The sequence below is a fragment of the Pararge aegeria genome, chromosome Z (assembly GCF_905163445.1).
Source record: "Pararge aegeria chromosome Z, ilParAegt1.1, whole genome shotgun sequence".
Lineage (NCBI taxonomy): Eukaryota > Metazoa > Arthropoda > Insecta > Lepidoptera > Nymphalidae > Pararge > Pararge aegeria.
In genome coordinates this window covers 15,265,803-15,293,114 of record NC_053208.1, presented here as the reverse complement: position 1 = coordinate 15,293,114, position 27,312 = coordinate 15,265,803, and the positions used below count along the sequence as shown (strand labels likewise).

The following is a 27,312-nucleotide window of genomic DNA, read 5'->3' as shown; positions in this document are numbered from 1 at the left end:
CGAAGCGGGCTGGAAACGGTTAGTTATATATATTTACAACATTACTTGGATACCTAAATAAAAATAAAAATAAATCTTTATTGTTTGTTTTTTTTTTTTAAACAACCTATTTCAATTAGATATGTTGGCTGGCTGATCTTCAAGTTTCGTTTATTTTTTGATTAATTTTTAAACTTGAGTACATTCTCTATGGTTCTCGAAAACTCCGTCATCTTCTATATCCCACTCCAACGAGCTCCTGCAGCGTTTCAGAATTGCATTGCTACTATATTTTATTATTCTCTTATACTTTGATTTAATAAGTGACTTGTTTTTATATTGAAAAGCGTCATCTAGTGTAGAGTGGCAAAATCACTTCATAGCGGTTTGAGTTGGAACTTTAGAGAACATTCCAGAACATTCTTACCAAAAGAGTATATATACAATATACAAAAGGAGCGTGACCCTATCCAATCAGTACCATTCTTATCCTTTAACCTGTACCTAAATTGAACCAGAGTAGGTATATTCTGTAAGGTATTAAAAAACTCAGACAGATCTTTTGCTCCTTCTAAATAAACTTATCCCAGCAGCAGCATTATGATATCAATTTAATTAGCGTCATCTAATATCGAATAGAGGAATCTCAAAAATTATTAGTTTCTCCTAACGTAAAGCTCTTTGTGTCGGATATGTAATTCTAGAACATTTACCTAAAGGGTACGTTATATTACATATAGTTCGGTCGTGTAGGTGGCGTGTTGCGAACCTAACCCATACCATTCCCGTAGTCTAACCTACCCGCAATCAATAACTTCCGCCTCGTACGTGGAGGTCGGGCATGTCGGGCATGCGCAGCTTCGTTTTTGCGTCGAGACGCCCGGACGGTTTATAGACATTCAGCATTCAACAAGTAAACGCGCTTGAAATATTTTGTTTCTCTGAAGTAATTTTGCTGGGAGACAGCTCAATTCGAATTCTCAGAGGTAAGTTAACTCGAACTCATTACGTATCTATTATAAAGATGGGGCAATACTCTTGCAATAAAATATTGTTTTAGAAAACTATATTCATACGATTGTAGTAAGATACAATCGATCGATTTTTTGCAACATACTGTCGAATTCTATATGAGTAAAACTAGTAGATAGGTACTTTAATATCTGGAATTTACTGCTATTACAAAAATTATGATACTTGCAGAACACCGACGGAAAAATCATGGCAGAGGAACCGAAAAACGTGGCTGATAAGAACGAAAATAACGCTGAGAATAACGCCGAAAATAACGCCGAAAATAACGTCGAAAATAACGCTGAAAATAACGCCGAAAATAACGCCGAAAATAACGCCCAAGAGCAGGTGGAAAATCCAGAACAACCAGCGGTTGGAGTTCCTAATAATGGAGCTAACAATGGAAACGGCCCGCCACGCGAAGAACCAATTGACTTTAATAGCATGAGTGAGCGAGATCAAGTAGCAATTCTGGTACGTACGCAGTGTAGTTGCATTTCTTTAGTGTAGAGAAGTTGCAGTTATAACTGCGGCACTTCACCCAAATCATAGGCTTTAATTCATTTTCATCATTTTCAGCCTATTAACATCCTACTGCCCGGCGCAGGGTTTACAGGCTAAAACAAACAAACAACGGGTGTATACTTCTTAATCTTCCCCTTATTCACCTTCTGAACTTGTTTCAATACTTAGACCAGTTCAGAAGGTGAAGAAGAAGATGGACGGAACCGTCCGTTGCACGTTGTGCCACTAGTGCGGCACCCCGCTGGGTCACTCCAGCCAGCTGGGCTCACTCACGAAGCTCAGCACTCCGACCAGGTCGCCTAGTGAACAATATTCATTAAGGATGCAAATGTTGACGTAACAAAGTGTTTATGAATTAGCTGAAGCCCTTAATCTTGGAATATTGAACGTTTACATGGATTAGTACGCGATGATACCGTAGTGGGTAAGGCTGTGGCTTTCCTATCTGCGTGAGCCGTGCTGGAGCCCCGGCACACAATTACTTTTCAGAGTGATGTGCGTTTTTAATTTAAGCAATTTAAATATCACTTGCTTTAAACGGTGAAAAAAATCGTGAGATAACCTGCATGCCAACCGACAGTTCCAATCAACAGTTCCAATCAACTAATCAACTGATTATATAATGTTCTCTACGGCTTGTGAAGTATACCAATCCGCATTTGGCCAGCGTGGTAGACTACGGCCCTTCTCATTCTACGAGGAAGACATGTGCACTGTAGTGGGCCGGTAGTGGGTTGATGATGACATGGATTCATCCGTTGCTATTGCTAATCTTTTTGTTTTTTTTACAGATGTTCAACGAGATTTTCGACACAGTGTTGCAGCCGAGTGATGTTGAGGTGTTCTGTTCGGATTTGGTAGCCGGTGAGTAAAGTAGAGCACTAACTTTAATGGATTTGACCAGGAATGATGATATTTCCGGTCAGTTGTACATGTTATTCGTAGCATTTTACCATATTGTTAGCAAAATTAAGCCGTTATAACATTCAAATTTAATTATAAATTGCAGATTACGGGCCTACCATCAATTGCGCTACGCCTGATTGCCAGTGCAACATGTAAGAAGAAAATAGGAAAAGAAGTAGTAGCAGATTATCTTATCCTATGGCTTCATATATTTTAAGTTCAGCAATGAATAATGCGAGATAGATTTATTAATTGTTTTGTTTTTTGGTTAATTGTCTAAAAATATTTTGGATTTATAGTTACACAGATGTTTATTGGTATTAGAGCATCGCTGTTTTTAATTTAGCTTGCGTTACGTACTTATAATCAATAAGGGTTTTTGCTGGTATTTATTTACAAGAATTAATGTCGTTAGTGCTGATCACTCCTCGCAAGTTCTCGTCCTAGTCAACAAAAAAATTGTTAAGACTTTAGAGTCAGTAGTCAGTTAGACAGTTAGTCTTGTACGCTTCTGTAAAAGAATATACGTAACCATTATATAAAACCATTTTGGAGCAGTGTAGAGGAGCCGACTAAATATTTCTACCTTCTCTGGCAGAAGAGGTCTGTCACCAGCTGTGAGATACTAAGAAGCTTAGCTTTTTTGCATAATTATGAATCAAATTGATATTTTATTTAACATTGTGTAACTGCATAAAAGCATTTAAAATAAATTGTGTTAGACTACGTAATATAACTTGCTAATAGACTTTAGAGACATTATTGGTATTTTGTTTGCAATTTATTCTTTCCTCGTCCTTATATTATTTTTACTAGATTTCTAATTTACTGTAAATTTTCTGTTAGTTATGAATCTATTTAATGGACTATTTTTATCTCAATAAACGTTCAAGTAGTGTTTATTTGTTTTATTGAAGCCCTAAAGACGCCAGAAATTTTGCTAACTATGTAGGTACAGCGATTATACTCTCGATTAATCTCCGTTATCAGATGCATTAAATGCACGGCTCAGATTTAGTTCCACCCGTTTTCATTATATACATCTTCTACCCCATATTAGTAATCGTTAAATTTAATTATTTACCCACTTTCCAAAATTACTCATTTAGTAAGGTGGATAAATAATTCAACTTTTGATAATTATAACATGATGTTATGGTAAAGATATTTTATAAAATTAATGAGAATTTCAACAAATATTTAAATTTGAATCATGTTATGCGGATAAACATTTCGAATTGGCTAGATCTAGCCCTGCGATGATCAACTCGCTTGCCCAGCGTAGTCATTATTGGGCATAGTAGTAAAAAGGAAGATGGGAAGTATTAAAAAGCCACAACCCCTAGTCCTAGAGATTCCACTGCTAACATACAACACACGTACTTTGAGGACTGATGGAAAGGTTGGAAAAAGTGGTGAGCAAGTTGCGCCGGGATATTATAGGATTCTCTGAAGTATGACGAAAATCCTGGAATCGGGCAACTGTCCAGGATTCTCGTCATACTTCAGATAATCAGCGGTGTCTCCAGAGCCTCCTTGCAGAGTCTGCATGCAGTTGTGTCAGTTGTCTGTGTCCTGCAGCTTTAGGTTAAACATGTGCCTGCTAAGCCTACAGTCCCCCATAAGCGCCCGCACCAGGGTGCATAGGTTTTTTCTATTGAGAGCAAATGCCGATGCAATTTTGTACCAACTTTTTAGATCAGAAACTCTGAATATAAGGCAGAAAGTGCAGCTTGACTGACCGAATGGATATAAATGCAGCGAGGCATAAGACAAATAGCAGGCCTGAGCTTGGAATAAAGTGTAGACACCCAGGTTACGGCTTAGCTCTGCCCTGACAGTCTGAGTTACCTCCAAAACAGGTATCTCAAGCACTGACTTATAAAGATGCTTCAGCGCTTTTGAGAGCTAGGTCACCTCTCCTGGTCAGCCTGTCTATGAAGCCTTTGGCCTCCTTCTTAACGTATAAGTGAAGGGAGATTGAGCAAAACAGGCTGAACTTGTAGACTACTTAACTTCTTTAGGTAGCTACCGGCATCGTGTTAGTACTCCATACAACGGAAGCATATGACACAATTAGCCTCACAATGGCTGTGTAGAACCAGAAGATTACTTGAGTTTCATGACCCATCTGTTCCGCGCTAGCTGATCGCATATCCCCAAAGCCGATTTAGATTTTTAAGTACACCATCTACTTGGGAGGTCAATTTCTGGTCAGACATTGACCTTGAACGTATTTTACCTCCTCCGGGAATGGAATACTTATGTTGTTCAACTTGGGCAACTTAAGGTTTTCTATCTTACGCTTCCTATTGAACGGTATTCCTACAGTTTTGTAGATTTTTAGTACCATAGACCACATTCATACGGGCGGTAGGCTATCCAGATGAGTATAACCCTTTGCTTAGCGTTGGAGGACTCTGTGAAAACCTTTGATTCAGTGGAAATATGGTAAGGTCACTGCAGAGATTCCAAATTGATTACGGGGAAAAACAAGGGTTGTAGTGTTTGTACGAAAACGTTAATATACAGGATCAGATTCAAGACCAATCCAATTGCACCGAGAAGTGCGACAGCGAGATTATATCTCCCCGAAACTGTTTATCGCTACGTTAGAGGTCGTCTTTAAGCTTCTGGATTGGAACTGACTTGGCATCAATATCAAAGGCGAGTAAATCACTCAACTTCGGTTTGCCGACGATGGCATAATGTCATAATGGCAGAGACTCTGCGAGACCTTATTACGATGCTCAATGACCTAAGAAGAGTTTCTCATCAGGCCTACAATGAAAATGAGCAAGACAAAGATTATATCTTATGCTCACATTCCGTTTCAACCTTTAATCGTTGAGACTACTGCATTCGAAATTGTCAACGAATACATATACCTAGGACACACGATCCAGTTGAGTGGGTCCAATTTCGAGACAGAGGTGAACCGAATCCAACTCTGATGTGCAGCGTTCGGAATACTCCGTGACATCTTTTCATCCAAATACCTCCTGAAGACCAAACTCTTTATAAAGTTCTAACAGTGCGTGTTACCAGTAATGACTTATGACTCCGAAAATTGGTTTCTGACTATGGTATGGAGCGAGCAATGTTAGGAGTATCTCTACATGAAATAATCAGAAATGAGGAGATACAAAGAAGAACCCGAGTTATGGGCATAGCTCAACGAGTAGCGAATCTGAAGTGGCAAGTAGCACGTAGCTCGGAGAACCGATAGACGTTGGATTCCACGTGGTACTTGGGCTTGCATAAGAGATATGGCCAGAAGTGGACGTCAAACGGTATGATGATGATGACTATAATATTTGATTCACAGCTATATCATGTTTATGAGTATTTTGGGTTAATTTTTGTGTTATTCGTTATCAGTCAGTGATAAAAAAATCCCGGGTGTATCTTTCATGGGTCAGCAGCAGTGAGATCCTCAAGCAAAAAGAGACCATAGTAACACATTCCTTTAAAATTTGGTATTCATAACAAGCGAAGTTTTACACCATGACCGTTTGTTAGTGTAGTCTAGTTACAGTACTTAGAGTAGAGTGCTGTAGTCACCTGTGTTGCGGCTCTGCCGAGAAACATATTGAAGCTTTGCCAACTAGGTGGATCGTCGCACCGGCAGAATCATCAGGGACAAATCGCTAATACAGACAAAACTACTCAGTGTCAGCACTGGCGAGTTACATGTTTATCGTTATTTTGGTTTTCCGTATTTCCACCTGAACTTTACAATAATAGGCATATCGCGGGTTGCTATTAGATTTCTTCAATATGAAGAACAAAATTTGCTAAGATAAACATTAGAAATTACTAAGTAAGTAGCTGTAAGTATAATTCGAATACCATCCGCTATTAAAGAGCAGAGAATAAGAGAAGTAACCAATTAATTTTTACTTTTAACTTGACCACGGATTAACGATGTTCTAGAAAATATTTATTTCTTGTTTTTCCAAAGGCGATTATAAGTCAAAAACTTGATAATCTCCGTCCGTCCGTCCGTGCGTCTGTCAGTCTGTCCGTCATAGTCATAGTCCGTCCGGTTTTTTGGATAGGCATAGTTGTAATATTATAAAGCTTTTGAGTATGTTTAGTTGAACGCGTTATCTCAAAAAAATCTGTTTAGATTTTTTTTTTGGATTAGGCTTTATCCGAATTGTCGGAATTGTTTCTTTAATGTTCTATAAAAGAGTCCGCGACATCATACGACTTAGTTAAAAATATTCCGAAGTCAAATCATGACCACTCGTTTAGCGATTTCCGTTTATCATATTATTCTGTATACATATACGATATTCGGTTAAAATCAATCGGACTCCATTCTCAATCTCTCATAGGCTGCTGAGGGGTACCATACTCTCCCTCCCCTTATCGATGTGCTTCAGGCATGCGCATATAAACCAGGTCCTAAGTTGCTTTGTCCCGGACAAAGGCGCTTAATCTAGGCGTCGCTCTGCTTCGATTCTTTACTGACGTATGTGGGATGTTGATTTAATTTTGAAGTGCACCAGTGATATTGAGTGATCGATTTTGCAGAGTAACTTAATACCGCTACATTCAGGAGCATATGTTTGCAAGGTCCAGTTGGGATCTAAACAGAATTAATTCTTCCCTGAACCGATTGGTGCTGGAAACCGTAAGTATTGATTTTTAATTCAATGAAGCAATATGTCTACGCTTACAGGAACTGCGCAGTTTATTTATAATAATCCTAAGTATAGACTTTGTAAAGATAAATATTAGTCTTCGTTCACAAAAAATAGATTTAATAATGATTTACAATCAATTTGAATTAGTGACATTTGCATTTTGCTGAATCGCGAATGGTATCTTTTGTGAGTATGAGCCCATAGAATATAATGCGTATGCTTTTATAACCTTATTCCGAAAATACTGTGAATTTATAGTAAAAAGAAAGTCGTTGCGAAATGACAATGACATGAAATCAAAAAGCTTTGATTTCATGAATTTTATAATAGCGGGATATCATTATTGCGATTTTGTTTAAACTGTTACTGTTTTCGCGAAAATGTAGAAAAGTAGATATAAAGTAATAGCTGTCGCCCGCGACTTTGTCTTCGTTGATTTGGATTTTCCTAATCCCGCGGGAACCTTCGGCTCGGGATGCGGCTTTATCTATATTTGCTGAATATTATTTTTTTTTAAAAAATAAGAGGGTTCACTCTAATTTTACACTTGTTTTACTTCGTTGCCGCTATTATAATAAGTACAGTATTCAGACTCCTCCTACACAATACAAAGTTTCTAGCGTTGTGTTGTCATCTATAGATACAGGTAGGTACTTACCCTATACTACTGATACTAGTAGGTACTACTGTAGTTATTACTACTGTAGGTATTATTATTGTAATTATTGCTGAAATTAATTATCACCAAACATATTTAGCTTATTGGTATACTTACTAGACTCATATTAATTTTACGTTTATGCTGTTTTATAAGGGCCACGTTCGGGCTTTTGGACCATATAATTCCCCATAAATAAAGTACAATTAAAAATAAGCACTTTTGAAACGTCAAGTCTGTCTGTGAGTAGTGACTCTACCACCGGTTCGGAAGGCAGATTCTACCGAGACTAAACCGGAAAGAAACTCAGCAGTTGCTCTTTTCCAATATCAACAATTTACATTTTACATTTTAAAATTCATTTTTCTATCTTGTGAGAGATGAAAACGGAGCCGGATGCTTCCAAGCAACCTTGTCATTAAGAAATTCATCAATTGTATAATAACCTCGCTGTAATAAATTTGTTTAAACACATTCTTTAAATTTATGCATTGGTAGGTCCTAAATTACCTTAGAAATCATATTATAAAAGCGTATACTCAATCCCACAAATGACTTCTGCACCTTTCGCAGACGATATGCAGATGTCACTAATTTATGACCATTTCTTGTAAGTCGACTGTTTATATGCACTATTTGTTTATAAAGCCTAATATGTTGTCTTACAAATACTATATTGTTATAAATATATCGTAAGGATACCTATTTCTTTAAATTTTATAAATTTAAAATGCATATAAATATTATCGGAACCGACAGGATTTGAACCTGCGACTCTCGGGCAATCGCGGCCTGAGCGCTTTCACCAATGAAGCTCTCCTACCGTCGTTGCCGAAAATTAGTATAACACTCTGAAAAAAGTTTTCAAAGGTACTTGCAACCTCACTGTCGGCGGTAACTTTATCATTAATAATTTATTAAAAGTTTACGTCGCGACATTTAGCTTCCCAGTTTCATTATTAACAATTTTCCAGGTTGTTTGTACTTTGTTATCCGATTTCATTATTTGACCCTTAAAGTATAGCGACTTAGCATGAAAGCAAACGTTCTTAAACGTTTTGGTGTACTTTTTTACGTGTTGGAGGAAAGCTGGAATACGGTGATATTGTTTTTCACTAATGTGAATATTTCGTATGAATGATTACTGGCGATAACGTAGCTTGACATGATTTGAGGCGACACATTTGGAGACTTTTTGACTTAACAATTATTCATTGTAAAGTCAACATCTCCTGAGGATGCTCCGGTTTCGGAGCGAAACGTGCGTAGAGGGTATATTGCCGAAGATCTGTTTGGTGAGAAGTATAAGGATTGAAGAAATTATAAATTACACCACGCAGATTCTCCTGCTTTTCGCGGAGTATAGCAAATTAAGCTTAATTTTGATAATATGTCCTGTATTTCCGCAAAGTAACGCCTGCTTCTATCCAATATTAAACTTTAAACTAAATCTAGAGGATTCTAAATGCGTCCTGGTTTAAGGAGGAGCTCACAACAAACTTAGCGGGGTATACAATAATAAGGTACATAAATAAGATATAATTTATCTAAAAACTTTGATTCTAATTTCAGAGTCAAGAAAATATGGCGGAAGGGAAAAATATTATGGAATTGCAAACGATCCCGGAAGAGGATTCCAATATTCCAGAAGAGCAGAATGTGCTGGAAGAGCAAAATATTGCGGGAGGGTTAACTCAAGAACAAAATAAAAGTTTTAGCAAACCTGTCCCTCCTGATCAATCGGCAATGCCAGTACCGGGCCGCAGCCAAGTCGAATGTAACAGACCAGAACAGAACTGGCCAATGCACGAGCGTGGTGTGCATGGTGAAATAAATGAGGTATGTAGTTTTGTTATAGATTTTAAGCTAATTGGGAAGCTGCGTAGATGTAGTATCTACGCAGCTTCCCAATTACTTTGTAATTCATTATTCCCATTTACTTTGTAGAATAGTTTTGAAGCACACGCATTGTTTCTAACACTTATAAGAATTTAGGAAAGTTTATATGTCATTAATTTGTTTACAGATCTGTATCCCCTTGGACAGAAATGAAGTATATTTCCGCTTAGCCCAACCATACGAACTGCAGCCTCTTACCAAAATCATTTTTCGTAAGTAGCGTAGTATACTGCAGTGCTATTTATTTTTCAATATGATATATTTTGGTAACTTTCGTTTTAACTTTTCACAGGCACATGGTCAGATAAGGACAGTTTCGACATGCCGGCAGTAGAAATAATAACATTTCGTAACTCATTCCCAAAAGGTGGGTAATGGGTTAATAGCGTAACCACATCCCACATTGTTATATCTTATTCAAAATTTATGAATGGAAACTGCGCACTAAGAATCCGGCATATACTAGTATTTTATTTATATTTCATATATAATATAAAGATGTTGTCCGTTATTGCACAGTTTACTTGGATGATGTTATACATTTTCTTTTTTTTCCGTCGGTTTTGTCTATCCACCTGACACTTCTTAATTATGTAAAATAGTAACTTCAATATGGAAAATAAAATGTAAATCCTTTGATCACAACAAAAAAAATATAACCTCTCTATATAATAGTTATGTGTAGCTGAAAATTAAATAATATGCATTTTTGTTAATTTAAAATATTTACAAATTGGGGTAGTCCATTAAAATGTTACCATATTATATTTATGAAATATTTAACTTCAGTGAAGGTTATTATAAAGTCAAATAATTCAGATAAGACATCAAACATACAAAAATATAAAAATTTATGTCTCATTTTCTTAGATTTATACTTCCAGTAACATACAGTAACTTCCAATATAATTGAAGTAAACGAAACCGTGTGAACGTGGAGTAAGCAAGGCTGTAAATTTACCCAAAATGAATCCTGTAAAACTTAATGAACTTGTTCAATAAACAAATAGTTGTGCACTATTTTCATCGACAACACAATAAACAAGTACTTTCACTCGCGTTAATAGCCTTTGGGAACAAATTCGGGTTGTCCTTTTCTTAAAAAAAAAATTCTATCCCTCGGGTACAATATTTTATTCTGGCAAAAAATAACGTATCTTTTCCGTACTCTTTTTAAAGTTTATTGCTTAGTTGAGGCCAAAAGACATAAAAGCTTCCTTTTCTAATATTAATTGCTATAAACGGTGTAGACTGTCAGATGGATAAACCTACAGTCGGATGAAAGGAAACTTGTAAAATCACCCAATTAAATGAAGTATTCTTAGTACAGTGGAGTTTTTTTTTTTAATATTGTTGCTGTAGGGTTTATTTTTATGACTTAAATGTATCAATGTTATAATCTAGTCGTAACTTCCTACTCACTACAGTAAAATTGTATACCTTTTTCTAATTACCTATTCTACATCTTATCTCTCGCGTCGTTTGCAAGAGTCCGACTACTAACTATCAAGGCTAACGCCATCTTCTCTTCCATTGTAATCGCTTTCATCGTCTTAAGTGGAATAGTATTCTTAACAATTTGTTGGAATAATAATTATTCAGATAGACTAACTAGCAAAAAATAATAATCATATTATTTGTCTGTCTATAATAAAAAATAATGTTTAATTTGGTAGTTTGTTTTATTTCATTCCAATAAATAAATAAATGAGTCCAGGTTAACCCCTATAAATCTAAAGGTTTAAACGGTTGGTAAAAATTAAATAAACAAACGAAAAAAAATGATATGCCTTTTGTTTGAGTGCCATTGCCATGACGTTATAAATTATGTTTGTAAAGGATTCATTATTGCTGATGAATGAACCATTTAGGTTCATTCCATAACAACTTTGTCCTACTGCTGCTGCTGCCATTGATGATTTATATTTTAACTACTAACTTATTTAACTAGGTTTGCTTTTATACAAAATATCAGTTTTCATTGCATTTGATGCCAACTATCAACTATATATCAATCGCGAATAGGCCTATAACAAAAATCAACCATAATATGCTTCATAAATAACGTGTAATCATAAGATTCCTGTAGAGAAAAACCCCGCAAAGTAGGAACTTACCATCCCGTATCGTCAGTATTATTATGAGATCCAGGAGCATGTTCTACAAAAATCTACAGAGGGACGTGACAAGAGGCAGGTAAGGTTTCTGTAAATTTCATCGCTAAATGCTGCATTCTGATTCGAGTAATTATAGTAGTGCCATGTCGTCTTGAGGGTTATAGTTTCATTATTATAGTATTCAATAAAAATCTTGTAATTGTAAAGTTCTCTAGCTAAAATGTAATCTTTCTAATTTAAGTCTGCCTATTTATTTTTGTCTTTACGTGTTCTACCTATGCAAAGATACTGTAGATACCTGTGAAATTGGACTTGCGTTAAATCTCAATAACTAACAATTTTAATTAATTACAATGAGTAAGTGCACGCGTCGCTTATTTTTTACCTTTTGAATCTTGGTGTGAAAGCTTTGATTAATTTAATTCTCCTGCTTCTACCTTTTTATTTTACAGTATCTTTATCATTTTGAATGCGGTATTCTAGTACAGCGTTATTATTTTTGTCTCTTCTTTCGTATCCAGTCCTGTTTTTTTTTTAAATAAATATTTTTCCGTTTTTAAGCCTTAACCGCCAGAGACCTTAAAAAAGAGTAAAAATTCTGTCAATAATGATGTCGAAAAGCAGCAGTTATTTACATAATAATGCTAAGATATATGTTACGTTACTTAATGGTAAAAAGCTTCACAAGCAAAACATTACTTCTGTTGGATACTGTATCGACCGGAGTGGGAGATTTACAGCATTATCTACAAAAATGTACAGATGGACGTTACGTGTGGCAGGTAATTAATTACAGGTATCTGTATAAATGGTGCATTCAGAATCTGGAGTTAATATAGCAGTAGGTACTATGTAGTCTTGAGTGCAATAGTTATTTATTTAGTTTAGTTTTTCTAATTGTAAAGTTCTGTAAGTAAAATGCAAGTTTTGTACTTTAAGTCTTCGACTACTTCTTTCAGCTTTAAACTGTACACAAGAACCAATCCTTCACCCGTTAAGTAGGTATATTCGTAAATAATCGTTACGTCGAGTAAGTTAAATTACTTATTTTACAAATACGAGGCAGTTTTATTGAGATCCTTGGTAATTTGTGAGAATTCTAAAAGATGGCGCTGATTTAGCTGTGGACTGGATCAGTGTAAATTTGCTAAATACAAAATTGAGCACCTACAGCGCGCCGGTACCCGAGGTTTATCCAAGGTTTTTCTTAAGAAAACAAACAAATAGACGTTTTAATTTAGTTTGCAGGCAATAAAGCATAGGCCAGGCCAATACTAGATTATCTTGAAACAAAATTCGCACGCGTATTTGTTTGTTTTTTTGTGCCATGTTTACTTAACTTAATGAAACTAAATACATGTTATTGCACTAATTCTACTGCACTTTATTAAACGAAGATTTATACAAGTAGATAACTTAAAAGCCAATATTCCAACTATTTAAGCTAAAACAATGACTTTACATGTTAAAATGTTAAATTTTTGCCTCACTAAACTTCAACGATAAGTACCTAGGTAATTAAGAGATGACAACAATATAGAGGACACTAGTAGCAAAATTTTAGTATCATTAGATTTTAGTTTAAAAGGCAGCTTTAATCATTATCAAAGGAGTACAATTTCTGTACGTATTCCTATTTTCAGATTTCTTTAGATACAGAGGTTTGTTTGATGTTAATTTAAAAAGTCTCACTTTAAATTCTAATACTTCTAAGTTGATGTCTCACGTTAAAATGAAAATTGGTATTATATCATTTAATTTTTATGCCAATTAATAAATTAATTAAAAGCATTTAATTTTTAAGGGAATTTACAGTTAAGAATCTTTGAAAGTCCTAAGAATCACAAATCACGTAACTCATGTATAATATAGTTAGGGTTCATAGTTAGTTAGGGTTTCATTTACAGGACGATATGATTGATGAATTAAAAAAAATAAAACATATGGTAAGATTGATATAATATATAATAATATTTTAATTATTGAAGCATATCAATCAAATATTATATCCATAAACATTAACTATACAATAATTTATGAAACAAAATCTTACACAACTTCACTTATTGGATATTTTAGTAGTGTTTGTGATTAAAACTGTAATACGAAGAGTAGCTTCTGACTGTTAGTTTAGTTATCTACTAATGAAAGTATATACCTTTTAAATAACAGCGTACATGATACACTGATATTTAAAAGGTATATTTTATATGCTCCGAACGTGGTAAAGAACTACTCGATGATAAACTTTTCTTTTTTGACAAAGATTTCTACTACTTCTTCTACTGAACTCAACCGTTCCTTATCAATAACGTCAGTATCTACATAGTTTCTTAGTTTAAGACGTTGAGGCTTTTGTTTTGCCCACTCCAGAGCCTTCAGCTCGCGATAATCTACATACTTTCTTAACTGCTCCGTGCGCTTCGCTACCAGATCATTGTCAGCCTTATTGCTGCGCTGGCGGTCCATAGATTCGAACTGCGAGTAGTATTTCTTAAGGTTCTTCTTGATCTCTTTTTGTTGTTTTTCAGACAAAAGGGTAGGGGGCCGAGGTCTCCAAAGAAACTGAGAAAAACCCTCTTTCATTACTCTCCTTAGGATCTTACCCTGGAACGACCAAAGATAGTATCCGCAGTCCATCTTGCACTTTAGTGATGACACGCCTGTTACAACATAGCGACCAGTGGGATCCCACTCAATGCTTGACACCTGGTAATGATCAGACACGTTCATAATAGTGAAATCATTAGTGTCCAGGAACTCTAGAGCTCCACCAGTTAATCCAATATTTGCTAGCACTATATTTTGTCCCATTGGTGACCAAAAAAGATGATTGAATGGCGTTCTTTCAAATTTCTTCAACAAAGTCGGAGCCTGCCCATTATTAACTTGGTAGAAACTTGTAGAAACATTTGCCGTGTCACCATGTATTATAGCGAATTTAGAGCCTATTGGTTCCCATGCGAATGCATGTATTGGCTCTTTCATTTCTAGGGAATCTACTGGAATTTCTTTCTCTCTCATATGGAATATTTCAAAGTTGAAATACAGCCCAGAGTATTTAATATCATTTTTGTCTTTTTTCACCTTGGAGTACCGATCTACTTTCACACACAGATAGTCACCACTTTTTTGCCAATGAATTTTACAGTCGGCTACGGAAAAAAGATTTTTAGAACGTATTTCGGTGCGGTTGGGTAGTTCCAGTAAGGATACTCTAGCTGGAACGTCTTTGTTTTCTGCTACCCAATTTGCTAGGATGTTGTCAGACGGTGACCAGCAGAAATCTCTAATTCCAGGTATTTTAATAGACTTCTTTTCTAACAAGCCAAAGCTGGGTGTTTCATATACGGACAGGACATCTTGGCCTAGCTTTGCAAAGAATCTATCATCTTTGCTCCAGCGGAAAATCGGCCAAGATGCATGTTCATCTGGGGATGGAAAACCTCGTTTTTCCTGACCGGTCCTAATATCCCAAATAATGAGTCTCTTATCATCCCCTCTAACACCAGTAGGAGAAAAGGTCACAATGTAGTTTTCACACGGTGAGAATGATAGGCATCTGGCTTCAGGATGTAAGAACTTTTGGAATTGACTGAACTTGGGGCCGGCCCACAATGCTATACCTTGCCAATGAAACGTAGCAAAATAAGTGCCAAGTGGTGACCAAATAGCGTAAGTCTCAGTCCAATTAGACCTCTCTTCTAATATAACTGGTTTAGGACGGGCATTCTGCCAGACTTGCAGCGCATCTCCGGTTCCTATACCAACCAGGAACTGATCGAACGCATCAGGATCCATCAGGTACCATTGCAAATCTAAGTGCACCTTGTACGGCTCGGGTGATGGTGCCTCCCATTCTTTAGGAATATTTGAATATTCATGAAAATCGGTAAAACAATTAACCAAAAACGTGTGCTGCTTATCCAATTTAAAATTATTGATTGCGGCGATAGCTTCCGTGACACTCTGTACATTATTATACTCTAAGAACATGTATCCCGTTGTTAAGCCGTTTTCAGTCGTGGGATAATATTCATTAACAATCTTCCCATATTTGCCGAAGATCTTGTTTATGACATTTTGGAGCTTCGATAGCCGCTCTGGCCCAACCTGTGGGCATCCGTCTACCACGATTACATTATTGTATCCATCAGATTCTTTTGGTTTCGATTCAAAAAGGTCTGCAAGCAGTACCTCGTCAGGGATATCGTCGACAAATCCTTCCGGGTCCTCGAAATTAGGTACCTCGAACAAAATCGGCTCATATTTATCACAATGGGGAGGGTTTGGCACTTTCTCATTGCCTTTTTTCTGTGCCATCTTGAAGTTTTATCATGTGGCACGAGAAAACACACCATTAGTAATAATACGTATTTATATTATTGGTTTACGATTGAACAGTTTAAAAACAGGAATAATTTATTTGTATAAACTTGCAAATAATTTAATCACTTTCAATCCTTCATCACTTAAGCAAACATTTAGCTAAAATATACACTCACTTCATAGCTTTAAGATTATATAACGAAGTATTTAGTTTACACGCAGTTCTAACATACTGTTATTCTCATAGCCCTATAATTAAAATCAATACGAACGGTACGTATTGATTGGTAAAGCTCTCACGCTTGCGCTAACCCTCTATCTGCTTAGCTATAACATAGTCCCAATTGTTTCACCTTTCTACAGAAAATAATAATTATACTAACCAAACTATAAACTTATCTATGAGTAAATAATGCTATAAATAATCTGAACAATCTTAACACTCAGAATCTCAGTGTTGGAGTGAATTTCGGAAGTAAGTAATAGGCAAAAATGTTATGTGACTACTAACATAAAACTATGATATTATTTTGATAAAATCACTATCTAAATACAATTTCTGTTTAACTCTTATTTTAAAGTTTGTTAATGTAAGTATTTTATTTGTAATAAATGAATTTAAACAGTTTTTAGAAATAAAATCGCCTGAAAGCCGGCAAATAATTGAATATACGTGTTATTACGGTGAGTAGATACTTAAATGGTTTTACAGATTTACTTAACAATATTTATTATTTAATAAAATATGTGAAAAACCACAGTGATGTTAGATTTAAATCATACTTTACAAGGACGATAAATTATGAAGCGACTAGCAAAACCTAATCGCAACACTGTATACGGCTCGCAAGTCCTGGGATTCGAGCATGCGCAATAGCGATGTTCTAGAATTTACTCCACCCTGTTTAAATCTAGCCATTAGTTCTCTGAGAGCATCCGACGGAGTGCAGTGTTCTTAAAGTTTATGTGTAAAGTGCATGTAAAATTGATTTACTTTTTTTAGTGTGTTTTGACCATCGTTATCAACTTTTTGAATTGTAAGTCATAAATATTGATTAATTACTGTGAAGAGTGTTACTCGTACTCGGTCGTGATCCCTTGTAGGTTGGATAGGTGCTTTGGGTTTTTCTTAGTGTTTCGCTTATACATAGTTTTTTATTACAATTATTGGAAATTCTAATTGAAAAAGGAAATGATTTTTGGCTATACATTTTTTTTTTCTCTTCATTGTGTAACCATAAGCCGGTTTGCAAATGGCGGAATAAAAGCCAATATTAGGATCTGTGGGGGTGGCAAGAGTAGTATATAACATGTTCGTTGTAATTAAAATGATCCGTTTTCACATCATATAGCTAAATCTATGCAACCTATGCATATAAAACGCGTATATTATAGTTTGCCAACTTAGTTGCCGGGCAGGGCAGCAAATATTGATTGGGGGATTCGGGACGCTAGAGCCCATGGCGCATGCGCTGGGCCCGGCCGGCTTGCTAGGTCACGGATGTGTGCGAAAGCGTTCCCGTGGCGCGGTGGTAGGTCCGGCCAGCTCGCCTTTGTTTGCGCGCTAGTACTTGCAATATATAAATACCGTACAGTAGGAAGTCGATTCACTACCCATATGTAACAAATACAATATATATAGAACGCAATCTACATTTTGACCGACTCACAAAAAAGGAGGAGGTTATCAATCCGGGATTTATTTATGTTTGTTACCCCGGAACTCTGCGTAGAGAAGATTCATTTCTTGCTTTTAAGTTGAATAACGAAGATTACTTTTGTTGTAATTTTTTTATTATTTTGAGTTTTTGTTTAATGTGATTAAACATCTAATTATTGTGCACTAAAAATTTACAATTATTGTCGGAACAGATGGCGGGTAATTTTCATAATTACTTGAAAGATGAAGATGAAGATGATGGTAAAAACCATAATATTTTCCGAATCATGAGGGAAATAGACGAACAAGAGGAAAATAGTCAGTATAACAGCTACAGCGAATCAGATGACGACACTTCTAGTGACTCTGATAGGAGTTATCAAAGCAGATTGTTGTACTATCTTACTCCCGTTAGATGTTCTCATCCAATCAACGGTAAAATTCATGTTGTAAGCTCTTTTTCATTTGGTCGCGATAACATCAGAATAAATGAATCAGATGAAAGTGAAGAATATCAAACCGATGATGACGTAGGAGAAGAGCAAGCCGCAATTTTTCAAAATCTAAATGACGCAAATAATGGCGACAATGTCACCGACGAGAGTGACGCCTACGAGAACGACACTGACGAGAACGCCATCGACGAGAACGCTATCGACGAGAACGCCATCGACGAGAACGCCATCGACGATAACGCCACCAACGAGGACGCCACCGGCGACAAGGCCTCCGACGACAACACCAACGACGACAACGCCACCGACTACAATGCCATCGATTACAACGCCATCGATTACAAGGCCAACAACGACAACGCAATCAACGACAACGCCACCGACTACAACTCCACTGGGGAAAATGAACCACAGCAAAGCACGAGCCAAAAAAATAAAGATGTTAAGGAGAGGAACCAAGCCCAGCCAGCTCTTGATGCTCAAAATCAATCCACGAGCGATTTTAACAAGGAACACGATCAAGCTACGAAAACAAACGAACAATCAGCGTTGAATCAACCCAAAAATACCACTGATGAACAAAACCAGCAACCGCAACGTTCTGACGATGACAGTGACGATTACGAAGAAAATATGGTATGTATTGTTGAAAAATATCAAAAACATTCGTAACTTAGATTTATGGCTAGAGGTAAAGAAATTAATTCGGTCATTTTGCACATTATTTCCATCTATGTAGGTCGTAGCGTGATTTTTAATAGCCAATACTAACTTTCTTCAAGAATTGGGCTATCAAATGCCAAAAGATTTTTCAAAACCAGTAGTTTCAGTGATAAGTAATCAGTGTTTCAGACAAAAAAATACATACTTTTCAGCTTCCTCATTGAAGCTGAAAAGTTTGTCAGTATCAGAAAAGGTCCTACATCCGATTACAATTTACATTATATAATCTTTTATAATTTTATAATCCATAACTGATGAATTTGTCTTCCTCCCAAAGCAAAGATTTATTCCTCGATGTTCGCTTGCTGGACATCTGGGAAAAACTGGTCCAACTTTTTAATTTAATAAATATTTGATTTCTTAACATTTTTTGCGTCCTTACGACATGCTCTTTATTGATTTGTACTGTAATTGCTCTGGTGTACCTGTCTACAATAAATTACATCGTGTCTAAAAAAATATATAGCGTGAGTAATGCATTTCTTCCTTTTTTATTGTGAAATTGTTTACCCAGGCAACAATTTTACATTCAATATTTGGCTTCTCGAATAGAAAAGAAAAACAGGCCACCCACACCATCATGATGATTTTGGTTACTGAGCAGATTGTTTTCAAATAGATATATAAGGGTCCGTGTGTGCTCCGAAAAAGATTTCGTTATCAGAATAAGAAAAACTGGCCGCCATCTTTAAGTTTTTGACGAGTTCATTATAAAACAAGGAATAGTGATATGATTTCAGATATGACCCACTAAATATAGTAATCCATTTTCAAGTTTTTTTCGAAAATTGTTGCTATATTTTTTCGCTAATACTGAAAATAATAATAAATAAATAAATATATTACGAACATATACACATCGCCATCCAGCCCCAGATACTAAGATGACTAATGAATAATTTTTGGAACAATATACTTAAATACCTATAATATACAGATAAATACCCAGACACAAACATTTTCCAGTTGTGAGAATCGAACCCACCGCGCAAATTGGTCGTCGAAATAGTATCTAATAAATATAAGCAAATATGTATACAGTCACCGCACATGTTAAATATTCATGTCAATTAGGAAATTGAGGCCACCAGAACCAGAGTGACCCAAACACAAGCTACTATTATGTGGATATGTGCCAAAATAGTTAAGGTGAAATTTTAAGTAGATGTAATTAAAAAAAAAATCATAGACACTGTATTCAAAATTTGTAAAATATGATATTAGTTATTGATAAAATTTAGATGAACTGTAAAAATAATCAGTATTTTTGTTATTTGTAATTTTTTTTGCAGATAGGCCACTATGGCACTTAGCATTGACAATATATTTATAAACAGTGTATAAATAATAGGCCAATATGTATGAACCTTATCACCTTTTTTATTAATTTAAATGCAAATTGTCATTTTTCAACTTAAATACTACAAATTAAACTCAGAACTAGCTCCTTTATTACTGTGTAATTTTTATTAAACTTTAGATTTATCTTAAACTCATATATTATTAATTTATTATAGTTTTTATTTCAACTTAAGACTATCTTAGGCATAACATGACAAAGTATTAAATTAGCCAGTCAGTTAATCAGTCGAAGAATCACTAATTGCACCATCTAGTTCATTCCCCGCATTGGAGGAGACTTTGAGTTGTTCATAGAAAGGGTGATAGATAGGTGGAACATATTCCAAAAGGCATAGAAGGTCTTTTTTTTTCTCATGGCTGATTTTTCTTCCCTCTGGAAATAAAATCTCGAGTTCAAAGTTTGACGTATCTTTGGATGACCTCTTGCTGAAATTAACCTCTGCGAAAAGAACTTCTGGCTCGTTGGAATATTTGAAGAACATCGAGAATGGATGGCTTTTATTGTACAAAAGCCACTGTATTTTAAGCCATTCAACTTTACTTCGATCAACGCCGATCTTCCTGTTTGTGATATTAGTTTCCAAGGCTTTGGTGGATATAAAGTCATCTCCTTTCATTTCCACAATTTTGAAAGGTTTCTTTTTTCTTGCTGCTAATATCACATTGTTCCAATGTTCGGGAACGTATATGTCTGGGAAATACTTCTTTTGTTTTTCCACCAAGCCAAAAGCCCGGTCGCAAGATGAAAAAGAATGTCCGCTGACCGTAAATTTGTGGTCTATATTTTCCACTGTAAATTGAGGACTAGAAACAATATGCATACATAACGCTGCAACTTTTATGTTGCGGTTTTGCCCGCCACACTGGTCAGAGTACATGATTAGCCTCTTTGTGTGTACATGTTCTCTGATAAATTTTAGGAGGCATGAACCTATTTCTTGTGGTCCCCTGGATGCTGTCGATTCATCCCAGACATACATAAACATTTCGTCTGTACCAGCATTATGAATGCCTAAACAGTAGGTCCACAACTGACGCTTGTAGTAGCAAATACCAGTTGAAATTACTGGTGTTGGGAGAGTCTTCATTAAGTCAAAGATTATAACGGTAGTATCGTTATCCTGCTTCGCATTTTGCATGTCAAGTTTTAAATTTTTCATCGCAGATTCTGCTTTTCGCAAATGAAGTTCTTTGGCGATAGTAAGCTCATTTTTTTTAGAAAGCTCGTTGTTATCGCAAGCGTCAATTTTTACTTTGAAATTGTCACATCGCTTACATGAGTCAGTTACTGGAGCATGAAATGTGAGGTTGAAATTTTCATTAAATATTTTTTCGAATATGTATTTTGAAACTGGTCCTGCAACCTTACTTTTGTATTCAGAGTACATTATTGACAAATTTAAGTGAGGAGGCAAGTACTGTCTCGATTCACTTTTGTGTCTTGTGTAGTGAGAATCATATTTCGGAAAAGTATTGATGAAATCCTTTACTTCGTTTACTTTTGTTTCTGGAGTTTTATTCGACGGAATGTGCCGGCCTCTTTTATCAATGGGAGCGGGATCGCCAAGAGGCTTATTTTTCAGAACCCTTGTAAGGCGTCCGTCCGATACTTTAAAAACTTGCTTAAAAAATGACTTACACACACGAATATGTTTTCCATTCGCCTCTGGTAAGTGATACAATCGAGAAAATTCCTTGGGCTTCGATGTGACGTTTCCAGCTACCCGATCCGATGTGGTATCTCTAACTCTCACATAAGACCTTGCTTTTATCACGACATGTATGAGTGAATATAGGTATGCACTTTGCAAATCAAAATTTGCTAGGGCATAAAACTTTGAAAAAAGTTGTTTTTGTCTGTCATGTACAATTTTGTCATGGCATTTTTGATTACAGGTGCATTGAAGACCTGTATCTATTTGTTTAGCAGGAATGAGAACGCCTTTTGTATTTACGTATGCCTCACCTCTAGCTCGTTTATTTTTTCTCACATTCTTTTTCCATAAACTTTCTTTGCGCATACGCTTCCTTGTATCTTTGTTTGTTGAAAAAGATGGCTGACCCTCTTCATTGTTTTCAGTAGACGAGTCCCCAAGAATGTCTTGTAAACTCCTCGATGAGCTCCTGCTACGTTGTTCTGGGACATACTCAGAACCCGAATCCTCATAGGGCTCCACCGGACTCAATCCAAATATATCTGCAAAAATAAAATTATTAACTAATTATTATAGCGTAAATTAATAGCTAAAATATATAAAAATCAGAAAAGTAAGTAACAACCTACATACATGACGAAAACTTAACATTAAAACTTCTCATAAGCACCCTCAATTTTTTTCAAAAGATCTATCCAAGAACGCCTCCTTCAATAGTCTAATACGCGAAAAAAAAATCCCACATTGTTTTATTACGGAACTCTAAAAACGTAAGCTTACCACGTAAGTCACCTTCAATGTTGTCAGTAGCTTCATTCTCAGTTGCACTCATTGTAGCTTCTGCTGGGTCTGGCCCAAACAAAAATAGTCAATGAAAATACAGTAACAAATTAAATAATAACCTAACGAAAACTCAACATTTAAAACTAAGAATTACCTAGTATGTCATCCTCAATGTTTTCAGCAGCTTCATTCTCAGTTTCAATCATTGTAGCTCCTGCTAGATCTGTTCGAAACAAAAATAGTAAAAATTAAGTTAATTTGTAGGTTACAATTTATTGACATCGAAAAAACAAGAAAATATCTGACTAATAACAGGTATTCTTACCTCTTAAGCTTATTGCTGTACCGCCAACACCTTTCCGCACGTTCACGTAGATTAATAACTAATCTATACACACTTATTGCGTAAAAACACCAGTTTTGTACCCACAACACCAAAAATGTTTACACGTAAGTACCAAAGACCAGAGTGGCCCATGTCACATGAGCCGTAATGGCGGCAGATACTATAGTGACTCAAGTGATCTGGGCCACTATGCTCTATTAATATTCATTTAAGAATCAAAATGCCAGAACAATTTTTTTAACGCCATCTATGATTGTTTACTGAAATTACCTTTGAGCCACTCTGGCTATGAACTTAAGGGTTTGAAAAGGAGCATTGCCGTGGTCAACTAATATATCACAAATTGTGGTTTGGGCCGCTCTGGTTCTGGTGGCCTCGAATATTGTAAGCTTTAACTTTTTTAATTTGGTTACCATTCTAATAACAATAAATTTTTTTTAAGGTTATTCCCAAAGACGTATTTCTTATTACATCAGTGGTTAATTCAAGAAAGAGATTGGAACTCAAGAAATGTATCTATAATAATATGTTATATTTTTTTTGTTTCTAGAGTATTTTCGCAAAGGAATTAGAAGAACTTTTTTTGCATGCAATCAGGCTGGAAGAATATAAAATGCTTAAACATAGTCTTCTAGGTAAGTAAAACAATGGAGAGTTGCTATAATTTTGTAATAAAAATAATAATTATTAGAAGAAATAAAAAGTGCGGAAAAGAAAAATAAAGATAAATGTAAAACATGTAACGTTAGAATTCTTGCAATGTATTACAATAGCTTATCCAGGTCCAAGAAATAAACAGTATAACCTATTTTTGACAAGTTTGCTGTATTGCTGTTCTCGGCTCTTCAATGCCGTTTTTCAAAGCCTTTCCTGACGCAAAATATATAATTTTATTGAGCAAACTAGATGAAACTTTATACATATTTTAACTAATGAGCTACCTTGGTAGTTATTCGATCATATTTAAAGGGCAAAAATAACAAATATATTCTTAATTAAGTATAAACATTTTTTTCGCCCTCCCTGTTGCAGCGGCGAGCGCCTAAGTGAGCTCTGAAATCACGTAATAAGCTGCAAAAGCTACCTTTTTTGTAACATAATTTCAGTTTACGGTAAAAAATAATACGGCCATCCATGTCTGTCCGGAAGCTGTCTTGCGAGTATGGTTTTTAAGAGAGTTATTGTTTCCATAAGAAAATATTCTCCTTCATGAAACGAGTCTTTTAATTTGATTCTGATACGATTTTGACGTTCGAACACTTTCCGTAACTACACGTGAATGTTTAGCGATGGTATAATATTAATTAACTTCTTTTCTCTTTTCCAGTTGAAAAGATGTTCAACAAGAAGAAGAAGCAAATGCGACGATTTGACTTGGAAGGTAGGAATATTATATGGCGTAGATTTTGCTTATTGTTTTATATTTAATAAAAATTCATGTAAATCACCAGTATCTATCTACTATATCTACTTACGTACAGTTGTTAAAGTAAATCTGAAGACTTGGCGAGTATACATTTGCAATGTCTTTGTAAAAATATAAGGTGTTTTAAGAATAACCAATATTATCCGCGTATGTTTGTTATATGTGCACGTATCATCTAAACATGCTGACTAAATCCGTAAAGTTTAAAAGGCATTTAGTTTTCGTTGTATACAATAGTACACCAGTACGATAATCTATTTTGCTCTATAATCAATCATGTGAGACTTTCATTCCAAAAACCGCTTATTTGTTAAGTTATTGTGATTTGAAAATGTTAGGGGAATATAGTAAATCTACCTGAAAAGCAAAAATAAAACGCGCTATCGCATTTATAATATCAGAATTCTCTCAATTAGCTATTCAACATCCGTATGTTATACCGTAAATACACACCTTTATGAACATGCTTTAATAGAAAAATTGACTTGATTGATTCAGTTTAAAATGTCAATTTAACCACAGTTATTTCTGTTTACCAAACGGCAATCTCAATGATAATGGCTTAATATTACTTGGAAAAAGGGACATTGGACCGTATGAAGTTATGTGCGTTTGGAAACTTATCACCATGGGTACTTATCTGAAATAATAAATCTAAAAAAGTTTGAAAGTTATGTGTCATTATTATAATTACTGAAAAATAAGGATTTACCCTGTTCAGTCAAAAAGATAAATAATCTAAAATAAAATGTGTTTCATTTATTTAGATATTTAATTTAAATAAATAAATCTATCTGAGTGAATAAGTGATGCGGTTTTATTAGGCATGAAAACCTAACTAGGTTTGAAAAACGACCCTCACGATTAGTTATACTGCAACTTAGTTATTATCGTGATATTAAAATTATTACGCATCGAAGACAAAATTTGATGAATATCCTAGTAACACTTAATCTGTCTAAAAAGAGCTTTTTAGAAAATGATGAAGATGCGGTATCTTGTTTGTAAAAATTGGGCTTTATAAAAATAATTTAAAAAATAATAACTGTAGAGCAGCAGCTTTGTGACTGGCTGTTGGCGAGTGGCAACGCCACAGATCGTTTTGTCTGTGGGTGTCATTTTGGGCTACCAACTCCGCTTTGCCTTTGCTGGCTGGGCTGAGTTTAGCCGCAATCTAGACATTGCTAACTTGTAGGTGGGAATGTCTAAATTGACGAAAAAATTAGGAAACCTGAAATTTTTTCGACTGACCCGTAACTCTAGTATTGTTCATTGTCGACACTATAGTCAGTCTATATATAGGCTCATCTATTAGGTACTTGTCCGTCAGCCGTATTTTCCAACCGACTTTTTTTTATTATTATTAAACTGGGAAATTCATTTGGGCCCTTTTAAAAAAAACTTTTTATAGACGGAAAGTTAAAAATATAAAGGTATGCTCTAAACTTAAATATTAAAAGAAATCGTTATCCGTATAATCCTTATAATATTATCAAAAAAGCCATAGTGAATACATATATTTTTTTGTAGGTACACGTATTTTGACGAGGTTGTCCATTTGTAATTCCCGTTTTGAACATACTTTTACAGAGAAAAATTATGAAGTTATGAGATATTATAATGCCAGACTACTTCCATATCCTATAATCACCATCCAAGAACCCAATTGAATTGCAACAGTATTGCTCAAAGCAGTGATTATAATCACTGCTTCATCATCAATAATTATTGATCAGTGCAACTTATTGATGTATTGAAAAATAAACCCCAGAAAATTTGGGACCCATATTCCCTCCCCCGCATTCTCTAAAGGCCAAAGCATTCATAACATCAGTTACTTCGGAATATTCTAATGTAAAACTATTGTATTGTTTTATTAAAGGTTTCTGATTATTTCATATTTTTCATTCATTGTTCTTTTTTATTTTAGAAACTGATACGAGCTCAGATTCAGAGGAAGACGAACAATTAAAAGAGTATGAAAAATATTTTCAAGATTTTGAACCTCAAGAATAAGTGGCTAGATTGAGAAATTGGTATGACATGATGCATTTTATTTAGATTAAGTCAAAATATTTATACTTAACCAGCTGTTTTCCGCGTTTTTGTCTGGGTCTATCTTACAATATGGTTTATCACTATATTATATTATTTATATTATTATTATTAATAATCTTAGTTTGCGACACCAATTTACAATGTTACGGACGTATTCTTTTGAAACCATAGACAGTACAATCCACATATAATATTTATCCATTAGTGTCCATTTCATTCTATTTTACATAACACTTTTTTTATTTATAATTGATGCTAATAAATGTTATATGAACCAATTCTGTGGATTTTCGCATAAAATTAAAAATACCTACGTGGGTTCCACCAAATTTTAAATCTACATAGACAAACCATTTTATTGTGTACAAATGAATCTTAACTTAGTAAAAACATAATTTATTTCACTAATATATACAGAGTTATAATACGACTATTAAGAGACGAAGAATGCTATTTTTATAACAATACCGGTTATAAAAGTTGCGTTCTATGGTATCGTATGGTGCTCGTAATACTAAAAAAATATCATACATTTTGCCTTAAAAAAACCTTTCATTTATAGCCGGAACGTTGAGCAAAACATCAAAATTGTTACAATTTTTATTTACTTATTTCCTTTGACTAAATTCAACGTGACGTTATTGCAAATAAAAAGCCAGACAAAACTCGGAAAGCATCTAGAATAATTATTATTTTCGGATGGCAAAGACACTGTTTCAGTTTTATAATAAGTATAATAACAGATAATAATATCAAGTATTT

The 27,312-nt window shown here is 35.1% G+C and overlaps 5 protein-coding genes across 6 annotated transcripts; 3 read left to right on the top strand and 2 right to left on the bottom strand.

The window, feature by feature from the left end:
* The first annotated feature begins 875 nt into the window (after positions 1–875).
* On the top strand, positions 876–3,266 carry LOC120636223 (ring-infected erythrocyte surface antigen-like). Its single transcript, XM_039907596.1, has 4 exons — positions 876–965; positions 1,183–1,467; positions 2,310–2,382; positions 2,528–3,266. Exons 2-4 carry the CDS (start codon positions 1,201–1,203, stop codon positions 2,578–2,580), a joined length of 393 nt encoding a protein of 130 aa, XP_039763530.1. The 5' UTR covers positions 876–965; positions 1,183–1,200; the 3' UTR covers positions 2,581–3,266.
* Positions 3,267–6,834: 3,568 nt separating this feature from the next.
* Positions 6,835–10,305, top strand: LOC120636201. Its single transcript, XM_039907557.1, has 4 exons — positions 6,835–7,066; positions 9,310–9,576; positions 9,764–9,848; positions 9,929–10,305. The coding sequence occupies exons 1-4, from the start codon at positions 6,998–7,000 to the stop codon at positions 10,009–10,011; spliced, it is 504 nt and encodes a 167-aa protein (XP_039763491.1). The 5' UTR covers positions 6,835–6,997; the 3' UTR covers positions 10,012–10,305.
* A 3,680-nt stretch (positions 10,306–13,985) lies between these two features.
* LOC120636626 (eukaryotic translation initiation factor 3 subunit B-like) lies at positions 13,986–16,076 on the bottom strand. Its single transcript, XM_039908185.1, has one exon. It carries the CDS (start codon positions 16,074–16,076, stop codon positions 13,986–13,988), a length of 2,091 nt encoding a protein of 696 aa, XP_039764119.1.
* A 1,878-nt stretch (positions 16,077–17,954) lies between these two features.
* LOC120636585 (clumping factor B-like) lies at positions 17,955–26,592 on the top strand. Its single transcript, XM_039908129.1, has 4 exons — positions 17,955–18,833; positions 23,617–23,701; positions 24,394–24,447; positions 26,423–26,592. Exons 1-4 carry the CDS (start codon positions 17,955–17,957, stop codon positions 26,506–26,508), a joined length of 1,104 nt encoding a protein of 367 aa, XP_039764063.1. The 3' UTR covers positions 26,509–26,592.
* On the bottom strand, positions 20,003–23,436 carry LOC120636181. 2 transcript variants are annotated; one of them, XM_039907528.1, is made up of 3 exons: positions 22,875–23,436; positions 22,718–22,786; positions 20,003–22,479 (listed from the first exon to the last, which is right to left on the bottom strand). In XM_039907528.1, the coding sequence occupies exons 1-3, from the start codon at positions 22,924–22,926 to the stop codon at positions 20,501–20,503; spliced, it is 2,100 nt and encodes a 699-aa protein (XP_039763462.1). In that variant the 5' UTR covers positions 22,927–23,436; the 3' UTR covers positions 20,003–20,500. The 2 variants fall into 2 exon arrangements, with proteins under 2 accessions (XP_039763462.1, XP_039763463.1); XM_039907529.1 differs by lacking the exon at positions 22,718–22,786.
* Positions 26,593–27,312: the final 720 nt, after the last annotated feature.

What these genes read in the sequence shown, in the direction of transcription:
- LOC120636223 (XM_039907596.1), top strand. Translation starts at nt 1,201, where the DNA reads ATGGCAGAGGAACCGAAAAACGTGGCTGATAAGAACGAAAATAACGCT. An exon ending in GAGATCAAGTAGCAATTCTG is followed by an intron (nt 1,468 to 2,309) that starts GTACGTACGCAG and finishes TTTTTTTTACAG; the next exon opens with ATGTTCAACGAGATTTTCGA. An exon ending in CTGTTCGGATTTGGTAGCCG is followed by an intron (nt 2,383 to 2,527) that starts GTGAGTAAAGTA and finishes TATAAATTGCAG; the next exon opens with ATTACGGGCCTACCATCAAT.
- LOC120636626 (XM_039908185.1), bottom strand. Translation starts at nt 16,076, where the DNA reads ATGGCACAGAAAAAAGGCAATGAGAAAGTGCCAAACCCTCCCCATTGT.
- LOC120636181 (XM_039907528.1), bottom strand. Translation starts at nt 22,926, where the DNA reads ATGATTGAAACTGAGAATGAAGCTGCTGAAAACATTGAGGATGACATA. An exon ending in CATTGAGGATGACATACTAG is followed by an intron (nt 22,787 to 22,874) that starts GTAATTCTTAGT and finishes TGTTTGGGCCAG; the next exon opens with ACCCAGCAGAAGCTACAATG. An exon ending in CATTGAAGGTGACTTACGTG is followed by an intron (nt 22,480 to 22,717) that starts GTAAGCTTACGT and finishes TTATTTTTGCAG; the next exon opens with ATATATTTGGATTGAGTCCG.
- LOC120636585 (XM_039908129.1), top strand. Translation starts at nt 17,955, where the DNA reads ATGGCGGGTAATTTTCATAATTACTTGAAAGATGAAGATGAAGATGAT. An exon ending in GCTTAAACATAGTCTTCTAG is followed by an intron (nt 23,702 to 24,393) that starts GTAAGTAAAACA and finishes TCTCTTTTCCAG; the next exon opens with TTGAAAAGATGTTCAACAAG. An exon ending in GCGACGATTTGACTTGGAAG is followed by an intron (nt 24,448 to 26,422) that starts GTAGGAATATTA and finishes TTTTTATTTTAG; the next exon opens with AAACTGATACGAGCTCAGAT.
- LOC120636201 (XM_039907557.1), top strand. Translation starts at nt 6,998, where the DNA reads ATGTTTGCAAGGTCCAGTTGGGATCTAAACAGAATTAATTCTTCCCTG. An exon ending in ACCGATTGGTGCTGGAAACC is followed by an intron (nt 7,067 to 9,309) that starts GTAAGTATTGAT and finishes TTCTAATTTCAG; the next exon opens with AGTCAAGAAAATATGGCGGA. An exon ending in TCTTACCAAAATCATTTTTC is followed by an intron (nt 9,849 to 9,928) that starts GTAAGTAGCGTA and finishes AACTTTTCACAG; the next exon opens with GCACATGGTCAGATAAGGAC.